This window comes from Penaeus japonicus, unplaced genomic scaffold (assembly GCF_977035675.1).
Source record: "Penaeus japonicus unplaced genomic scaffold, GWHDUDI00000001_assembly GWHDUDI00000032, whole genome shotgun sequence".
NCBI lineage: Eukaryota > Metazoa > Arthropoda > Malacostraca > Decapoda > Penaeidae > Penaeus > Penaeus japonicus.
Genome location: NW_028234434.1, coordinates 425,718 through 435,717, shown reverse-complemented (window position 1 = coordinate 435,717; position 10,000 = coordinate 425,718). Strand labels below are relative to the sequence as shown.

Here is a 10,000-nt window from a genome sequence, read left to right as displayed (position 1 = left end):
CCCTAGAGTCTGTATGTATGACAACATGCCCGTCCGTCTGGGCTGCATGGGCTAGGGCTCCCATAATAGCGACAGCCTCTGCTTGGAGCGAGGAGGCATTGTCGGACACCCGCATAGCTTGTGCTACGTCCCTTGCTGCAAAGCCGGCGCCTGCAGTGTGGGAAATGGGGTCTACAGAACCATCCGTGAAGTAGGTTTTACTACCTGGTGGAGTGATTTCTGCAATGTTCCTCTCCGCCTCAGCCTTCAAAAGAGACGGAGAGTACTGAGTCTTTCTCCTTGACAGGTTCATGACAGAATACTCTATCAAGGATCTTGCCCACGGCGGGGCTGTGGCATAGTCAGGGTGGGGGAGGTCCATGCCCTTGACCAACAGAGTCTCCTTGAGCTCAAAGCGTATCAACACCCTGGCTGTATGAGACAGCCAGGAGTTGTTGGCAAAGAGTTCATGGTTCTGTGCAAGCCGACGCTGCACTTTTTGTCTTAGCTGCGAGTCCGACGGGGACTGTAAGACCTTGGCAAGAAACTGAGCCGCCATCTGATCGATCCGGGTGTCCAGAGGGAAAAGGTTGGCCTCCAAGAGGAGGTTGGCAACCTTAGCCCATATAGGAGCACCCAGAATGATCCTGGCGGCATCGTTTTGCATGACGTCAAGCCTTTGCCGTAGTCCAGGCTTGACCGTAATCAGGGCGACGGAGGCGTAGTCCACAATGGGACGGACAGCGTGCACATAGAAGGATCTTAGTACACGGTGGCCAGCCCCTAAGCGCCGCCCTGACAGAGCTCTCATGACAGAGAGTCTTGCCTTGGTCCGTTCTAGGAGGTATTGAACCTCCGAGCGGAAAGTAAGCTTACTGTCAACCCATACACCCAGGTATTGGAAGACATTAACCCACTCTAGCTCTATCCCTTGGACTCGCAGCCTTTGACCTGAAATTTCCTTATATTGGCCGACACGGGCGCCAGCCTCAGGTGAGTGAGCCGCGGCTAGTGGCTCAAAGGGCGTGCCACCGTTGCCATCTAACGCCATCGGAAAGTTTCAACGGTGGGCGCCTATAAATAGGGATGCTCTCGATTGCAATTGCAAGGTTTTTGAGATACCTATAAAGCAAACATCATGTCAGGTCGTGGTAAGGGTGGAAAGGTCAAGGGCAAGTCAAAGTCCCGCTCGAGCAGGGCCGGCCTTCAGTTTCCTGTAGGTAGGATTCACCGCCTTCTGCGTAAGGGAAATTACGCTGAACGTGTCGGAGCAGGTGCCCCTGTGTACCTGGCTGCCGTCATGGAATACCTGGCTGCTGAAGTTCTCGAGCTGGCAGGTAACGCCGCCCGTGACAACAAGAAGACCCGTATCATCCCCGTCACTTGCAGCTGGCCATCCGTAACGACGAGGAACTGAACAAGCTCCTCTCTGGTGTGACCATTGCCCAGGGTGGTGTCCTGCCTAACATCCAGGCTGTGCTCCTCCCCAAGAAGACTGAGAAGAAATAAATCTTTCTCTCGGTTGCCTCTTTTCAACAACATCGGCTCCTTTCGGAGCCACAAAATCTCCCTAGAGATGTAATTGACTACTCAACTTATCAATCCCAAACTAATAAACTACCTACTCAAACCCCAAGCCCCAATGCATAGATTGCAATATCAATGTCATAGTCTTCAATAACATTGCCATCATACTCAACTTCTCAACAACCTACAAAACAACTCACCGATGCCCCCACACCCAAAATCAATTTAAAATTCCAAAATCAATGTTCATAAAGAGTGAGAAAGAGAGAGAGAGAGAGAGAGAGAGAGAGAGAATCAAAGCGAAAGAAAACATAAGAGAGAGAGAGAATCAATGCGGAATAGAGAGAGAGGGAAAGAAGAAGAGAGAGAATCAATGTGAAATAGAGAGAGGGAAAGAAGAAGGAGAGAGAGAGAATCAAAGCGAAAGAAAACTTAAAAGAGAGAGAGAGAATCAAAGCGGAAGAAAACATAAAGAGAGAGAGAGAGAGAGGGAAAGAAGAAGAGAGATAGAGAGAGGGGGAAAGAAGAAGAAGAGAGAGAATCAATGCGAAATAGAGAGAGAAGGAATGAAGAAGAAGAAGAAGAAGAAGAAGAAGAAGAGAGAGAGAGAGAGAATCAAAGCGAAAGAAAACATAAAGAGAGAGAGAGAGAGGGAAAGAAGAAGAGACATAGAGAGAGGGGGAAAGAAGAAGAAGAGAGAGAGAATCAAAGCTAAAGAAAACGTAAAGAGAGAGAGAGAGAGAGAGGGAAAGAAGAAGAGAGATAGAGAGAGGGGGAAAGAAGAAGAAGAGAGAGAATCAATGCGAAATAGAGAGAGAAGGAATGAAGAAGAAGAAGAGAGATGGAAAGAAGGAGAAGAAGAAGAAGGAGAGGGAAAGAGGAAGAGAGATAAAGAGAGGGGGAAAGAAGAAGAAGAAGAGAGATGGAAAGAAGGAGAGAGAGAGAGAGAGAATCAAAGCGAATTTGAGATAGAGGGAAAGAAGGAGAGATAGAGAATCAAAGCGAAAGAAAACATAAAAGAGAGATGAGAGAGAAAGAGAGAGAGAGAGCATCAAAGCGAAACAAAACATAAAAAGAGAGAGGGAAAGAAGGAGAAGAAGAAGAAGGAGAGGGAAAGAGGAAGAAGAGGAAGAATAAGAAGAAGAAAGAGAGAGAGAGAATCAAAGTGAAACAAAACATAAAAAGAGAAAGATAGAGAGAAAGGGAAAGAAGAAGAAGAAGAAGAAGAGAGAGAGAGAGAGAGGGAAAGAAGAAGAGAGATAGAGAGAGGGGGAAAGAAGAAGAAGGAGAGAGAGAGAGATAGAGAATCAATGCGAAATATAGAGAGAGGGAAAGAAGAAGGAGAGAGAGAGAGAGAGAGAGAGAGAGAATCAATGCGAAATAGAGAGAGAGGGAAAGAAGAAGGAGAGAGAGAGAAAGAGAGGGAGAGAGAGAGAGAGAATCAATGCGAAATGGAGAGAGAGGGAAAGAAGAAGAAGAACAAGAAGAAGAGAGAGAGGGAGAGAGAGAGAGAGAGAGAGAAAGAGAGAGAGAGAGAGAGAGAGAGAGAGAGAGAGAGAGAGAGAGAGAGAATCAATGCGAAATAGAGAGAGAGGGAAAGAAGAAGAAGAAGAGAGATAGAAAGAAGGAGAGAGAGAGAATCAAAGCGAAAGAAAACATAAAAGAGAGAGAGAGAGAGAGAGAGAGAGAGGAAAAGAAGGAGAGAGAGAGAGGAAAGAAGAAAAGAGAGAGAGAGAGAGAGAATCAATGCGAAATAGAGAGAGGGAAGAAGAAGAAGAAGAGAGATAGAAAGAAGGAGAGAGAGAGAATCAAAGCGAAAGAAAAAAAAAGAGAGAGAAAGAGAGAGAGAGAGAACAAATGCGAAATGGAGAGAGAGAGAGAGAATCAATGCGAAATAGAGAGAGAGGGAAAGAAGAAGAAAGAGAGAGAGGGCATAACATAAAAATCAAAAAATAAATAGTATAAGAGAGAGAGAGAGAATAGAAAGAGAGGCAGAAAGGAAAAGAGAGGTAGAAAAAGAAAGAGAGAGAGAGAGAGAGAATCAATGCGAAATAGAGAGAGAGAGAAAGAAGAAGAGAGATAGAAGAAGAAGAGAGAGAGAGAATCAATGCGAAAGACACAAATAACCGAGATAAACGAGAGAGAGAGGGAAGAAGAAGAAGAAGAGAGATTCAAGAGAGAGAGCCTAAGAGAGAGAGAGAGAGAGAAAGAGAGAGAGAGAGAGAGAGAGAGAGAGAGAGAGAGAGAGAGAATCAATGCGAAATAGAGAGAGAGGGAAAGAAAAAGAAGAAGAGAGATAGAAAGAAGGGGAGAGAGAGAGAGAAAGAGAGAGAAAAAAAAAAAGAGAGAGAGAGAGAGAGAGAGAAACAATGCGAAGAAGAGAGAGGGAAAGAGAGAGAAGAGAAGAAGAAGAAGAAAGAAGGAGAAAAACAAAGAAGAGAGAAAGAGAGAGAGAGAGAGAAGAAGGAAGAGGAGAGAATGAAGAGAGAGAGAGAGAGTAAGAAGAGAGAGAGAGAGAGAAGAGAGTGAGATGAGAGAGAAAGAGAGAGAGAGAGAGAGAGAGAGAGAATCAAAGCGAAACAAAACAGAAAAAGAGAGAGGGAAGAAGAAGAAGAAGAAAGAAAAGAAGAGAGGAGGAAGAAGAGAAAGAAGAAACAGAGAGAGAGCGAGAGAAGGAGAGAAAGAGAGAGAGAGAGAGAGAGAAGGAGAGGAATAAAGAGAGGGAGAGAGAGAGAAGAATCAAAGCGAAACAAAGAGAAAAAGAGAGAGAGAGAGAGAGAGAAAAGAAAAAGAAGAAGAAAGAAGAGAGAGAGAGAGAGAGAGAGAGAGAGAGAGAGAGGGGAAGAACAGAAAAATGATGAGAACAAGAGGGCGGATAGTGATGGTGAGGATAAGGATGAGGATGAGAATGAAGAAGAAAGGACGAAGTAAAAGTAAAAAGGAATATGAACAGTCAGCATAACTAAGCAAACGACGACTATAAACTCTTAAATGATCAAACTCTGTATACGAAAACTAAACACAAAGCCAATAGGGAAGGAGGGAGGGGGGGAGGGTGAAGGGGCAGGGGAGGAGACGAGACGAGACGAGACAGAGCCGCGAGAAGAGACAGTGTCGATCGAGACGAGACGAGACGAGCCGTTATGACTGATATGATATGAATTGATATGATATGATATGATATGATAATGATAATGATATGATATGATATGATATGATACGATTACGATTTGATTTAATATGATATGAGTATGATATGATATGATGAGATGGAATAATAAGAAAGTGAGAAATGCCTAAAGAAAAATACAATAGTAAAAGAAGCGAAGAGAAAAGAGAATAAGAAAGGGAGAAATACATAGAGGAAAATAGAAGAGAAGAGAGGGAAGAGGATAGAGGTAGGAGGAGGAGGAGGAGGAGGCAGAAGAAGAAGAGGAGAAAAGAAAAAGAGTAATAAGAAGAAGGAAGGGAGAAGATGAAATTGATGGCGAAAATACATACATACAGGACACAAGAAACATATCGAACGGGTGACAAACGGACACAGGAGAATGGCGGAATGGAAAATACATACCATACTTGCTGTAAAATTCACTTTCTCTCAATATAAAATAAATACAGTAAAATGGATGTGTACTCACCTATCGAACAGAGGCCCTGCCATTGCCGAGTTGAAATTGCTTGAAGATCGGATTGCTTTATGTAACTAAGATGGATTATCAGTTCAGAGTTCACAACGCACAAACAGTTATTTTTTTGTATACAAAATTTTCTTTTTCTTTTTTTTTTTTTTTTTCAATGCACAATTGATACTTTTTTTCGAATTTTACTTATAGATTCTGATTTTCTTTTTTTTCCAATCGCACCGCACAATTGATCTTTTTTCTAATTTTCGCACCAGTACTGTTCACTCCCCTTATAGATTCTGACTGTAATTTTTTTTTATTTCAATCGCACCGCACAATTTACACTTTTTTCTAATTTTTGCACCAGTACTGTGTTCACTCTTATAGATTCTGACTGTTCCTCTATAGCCCGGTATGACTGCAAGAGAAAAAGAAAACACACAAGATTTGGAAATAGAGGGGAAATGGGGAACAGCAACCTCACAAATGATATAACACATGAATTAACATACAGGAAATAAAAAAAATATCCATAGCCACACCCTCTAAATACACAGCGAGAGAATTAGAGAACAATGACACCAAATAGGGAGCAACGACAGACACAAAAACACCGATATATATATTATATATATATATATATATATATATATATATATATATATATATATTTATATATACGGAGGGAGGGAGGGAGGGAGGGAGGGAGGGAGGGAGGGAGGGAGGGAGGGAGGAAGGGGAGAGGGAGAGAAAGAGAGGAGAGAGAAAGAGAGAGAGAGAGAGGGAGAGAGAGAAAAAGAGCGAAAGAGAGAGAGCGAGGGGAAAAGACAGACAGACAGAGAAGAAGAAATGGCGGAGGAGAAAGAGAAGAAATAGAGAGAGGGAAAAAAAAAACCATGAAAATAAAAAGATAAAGTAAATGAAACAGAAAAAAGAGCAGAAGACGAGGGGAAGCAAGACATATTGGAGCGTAGAAATTATATAAAATAGCGTAGACACATAAACAAAATTCAAGATAAAGGGGCATGAACACTTACATGTACGGTAAATCCATTGATCACACAGCGTAATATCAACCAGTTAATGAAAACAATGAAAATTAAAATAAGGGGGGGCGACAGAACAATATGTGTACAAGAAACATATATGTACTCACCATTTTAGAGAGATGTAGAAAGAATTCGTATGATCCAAGCACTGAAGTTGACAGGAGGCGAATAGTAATTTCTTTCGGGAAAATCTGTTTCCACTGTGCATTTCCCTCACGAAAAGACGAAACAGAAAAAAAAGGGCAAGAATGATAATATAAAAAAGAGGGAAAGGGAAACGGAGAGAGAGATAGAGAGAGGGAGAGGGAGAGAGAGAGAGAGAGAGAGAGAGAGAGAGAGAGAGACGGAGAGAGGAGGGGAAGAGGGGAGAGTGTGGGAAGAGAGAGAGAGAGCGCGAGAGAGAGAGAGAGAGAGAGAGAGAGAGAGAGGGAGAGAGAGAGAGAGAGAGGGGGTGAGAGAGAGAGAGAGAGAGAGAGAGAGAGAGAAAGAGAGAGAGAGAGAGAGGGGTGGGGAAAGACAGATAGACAGACAAACAGAGAAGGAAAAAATGGCGGAAGAAAAAGAAATGGAGGGAGGGAAAAAAGAACCATAAAAATAACAAGATAAAGTAAATGAAATTCAAAAAAGAGAAGTGGACAGTGGAAGCGTAGAATTGATATAAAATAGCGTAGACACATTAACAAAATTGAAGATAAAGGGGCAGAGACAATTACTTGTACGATAAATTCATTGATCACACAGAGTAATATCAACCAGTTAATGAAAACAATCAAAATGAAAATGAAAATAAGGGGGGGCAGAACAATAAGTGTACAAAAATATACATGTAGTTACCTTTCAGAGAGATGTAGAATGAATTCGTATGATCCAAGCACTAAAGTTGACAGGAGGCGAATAGTAATTTCTTTCGGGAAAATCTGATTCAACCGCAGTGAGGAAGCATCCGGAGACGGCGAGAGATGGACTGCAACTGGCAAGTGGGAGGACACTATGGAGGAATGAGGGCGGAACTTCCAGGGGCAAGGAGGAGGAGGGGGAGGGGGAGGAGTGAGGTAGCGAGAGATAAGCGAATGACCAGGCAAACACGCAAAGGAAAAGGAAAGAATAGAAGAGAGGAGAGGAGGGAGAAGAGAAGAGGATTGATAAGAGAGAAAGAGGGGAGAAGAGAAGAGAATAGAATAGAAGAGCGGACAGAGATACAAAGAGAGGGGTGGGCGGGTGTGTGTGAAAGAGAGAGAGAATCGAGAGAAAGAGAGACAGAGAGTGATGGGAAAGAGAGAGAGAGAGGAGAGAGAGAGAGAGAGGAGGAGAGAGAGAGAGAGAGAGAGAGAGAGAGAGAGAGAGAGAGAGAGAGTGAGTGAGGGAAGGAGGGAGGGAGGGAGGGAGGGAGGGAGGGAGGGAGGAAAGGAGGGAAAGAGGGAGAGAGGGAGGGAGAGCGAGAGGGAGAGCGAGAGCGAGAGCGAGGTGAAAATGTTTACACACAGACAAGATATGGGGGAATGAGGGTCTGCACACTAAATTCGGAGTGTTGGATGTATGTCCCATGCACACGTAATATTAATGATGCGATTACAAATGGAATAATGATATCACATACATCAGCAAATCGTACTCACACATACTGTTAAAATACATACGCGAGTCTTTTGTCTTATACTTTGCTGTACACACACACACGCACACATACATACATATATATGTATATATATATATATATATATATATATATATATATATATATATATATATACATACATATATATTTATATATATATATATATACATATCTATCTATCTATCTATATATATATATATATGTACGTATGTATGTATGTATGTATACATATAAACTTTATATTAAACAAAGGAAGAGCAAAAATCGACGCTAACGTGATGACGAGGCAGGAACAGGGATCAGGGGGCAAGTAAACACGATATGACCTTAACACGTTCCTGCAATGCACTTCTGTGACTTAATATGACCTCTGGGACCTCTTTTATCGAATCTGTAAGTTCGGTGTGATCTGTGTGTGTATGTGTATGTGTATGTGTATGTGTATGTGTATGTGTATGTGTATGTGTATGTGTATGTGTATGTGTATGTGTATGTACATATATATATATATATATATATATATATATATATATATATATATATATATATATATATATATATATATATATATATATATATATATATATATATATAAGAATATAAACATACATACATATCTATATATCTAAATCTATATCTATATCTATATTTATATCTCTATATCTATATCTATATCTATATCTATATCTATATCTATATATATATGCATATATATATATATATATATTTATATAAATAACATATATATATATATAGATAGATAGATAGATAAATAGATAGATAGAGAGAGAGAGAGAGAAAGAGAAGAAGAAAAACATATTCCGTCAAAAAAAAACTTTCACGATATAAAGCCGTTGATGATAGTTGCTTAATCTTTCTTTTTGCAGTATATCATTTCAGAAACAAAACTAAACTAACTGGGAATACACATGGAGCACGTCTAGGTAACACAAAATGCCAACAGCATCTGGTGTTCCCAGGCGGTCACCCATCCAAGTACTGACCAGACCCAACGCTGCTTAACTTCGCTGATCGGACGAGAAGCGGTGCTTTCAACGTGGTATGACCGTTGGCATCTAAACACCTTCTTCAGCCCAATCTCCCTCTACGTGCACCATATCTTACCCCCTTTACCTCTCCTCTCTTCATGCAAATTCCATTGCCGTGCCATCTAATCACACCAGTGACATCTACTCTGCAATACATGCATCAGTCAACTGGAGGGAAACCAACTGGGGCTCATGTAGATTGTAGCCCCTCCGAGCCCTTCACCAATTTCCTCCGCCTGTGGAACTCTCTAAAGAATGCAGCTTGTTGCTTAACTAATAACACATTACATCACACGTGGGCTACATCACCATCGGCGACACCAGTAACAACAGTTCAGGGATAAGGATGATCGGAAACAGAAAAGCTGCCAAGACAACTCCTGCTACAACGTCCTCATTACTATTGTCATCCTTAATATTAGCATTGCTATCGCCATTGTCACCGTTCTTTTACCCTCATTATCCCCAAGCATCACTTTCAGAGCTATTGCAAATCTAGCTCAATGTTTGGGAAGCAAGAATGATGTATTTACTGGCGTCACCGCTAAGAAAGCTCCAATCCGTTTTCCGTCTCTTCTTCTTCTCCCGCCCGCACGGCCAAGGTAAGTAAGTCTACTTTGCCTATGCCATTGATTGCGGAAAAAAATGTGAGCAGGGGATTCGTTTGAATTCGCTGCTGCAAATGGAAAACCAGTGCATTCCATACACATTATGTAGCTTGCATAGGTAAGAAAATGCCAACAGCATCTGGTGTTCCCAGGCGGTCACCCATCCAAGTACTGACCAGACCCAACGCTGCTTAACTTCGCTGATCGGACGAGAAGCGGTGCTTTCAACGTGGTATGACCGTTGGCATCTAAACACCTTCTTCAGCCCAATCTCCCTCTACGTGCACCATATCTTACCCTCTACCTCTTTCTCTTCATGCAAATTCCATTGCCTTGCCACCCAATCACATAATCACTGACTAAAGGTTACTGTGCAGCAATCACAGGCTGCTACAGTCCTTTTCACCAACGTCCTCCTGCGTTACTCTAGAAAGAATGCCGCCGAAAGCACCTTACAACAAACACAAACACAAACACACACACACACATCACATAGAGCATACATCTCCAGACGCATTCACACATAGGCTACAACAGCCTCTTCTTA

At 41.9% G+C, this 10,000-nt stretch overlaps 1 protein-coding gene, 2 long non-coding RNA genes and 2 other non-coding genes across 8 annotated transcripts in view; 2 read left to right on the top strand and 3 right to left on the bottom strand.

The window, feature by feature from the left end:
- Positions 1 to 10,000, top strand: part of LOC147467893 (uncharacterized) — a 294,003-nt gene that overhangs the window by 27,007 nt on the left and 256,996 nt on the right. The window lies entirely within an intron of this gene.
- The window catches only part of LOC147467899 (uncharacterized), a 181,472-nt gene that overhangs the window by 145,619 nt on the left and 25,853 nt on the right, over positions 1 to 10,000 (bottom strand). The gene's annotated exons all lie outside the window — the stretch shown is intronic.
- LOC147467905 (histone H2A-like) lies at positions 1,012 to 1,531 on the top strand. Its single transcript, XM_086556159.1, is given in 2 exon segments — positions 1,012 to 1,349; positions 1,352 to 1,531. Coding segments are annotated over 2 exon segments (369 nt in total). The 5' UTR covers positions 1,012 to 1,117; the 3' UTR covers positions 1,489 to 1,531.
- On the bottom strand, positions 8,752 to 8,870 carry LOC147467904 (5S ribosomal RNA). Its single transcript, XR_015192681.1, has one exon. It is a non-coding gene; the product is annotated as a 5S ribosomal RNA (ribosomal RNA).
- On the bottom strand, positions 9,581 to 9,699 carry LOC147467903 (5S ribosomal RNA). Its single transcript, XR_015192680.1, has one exon. It is a non-coding gene; the product is annotated as a 5S ribosomal RNA (ribosomal RNA).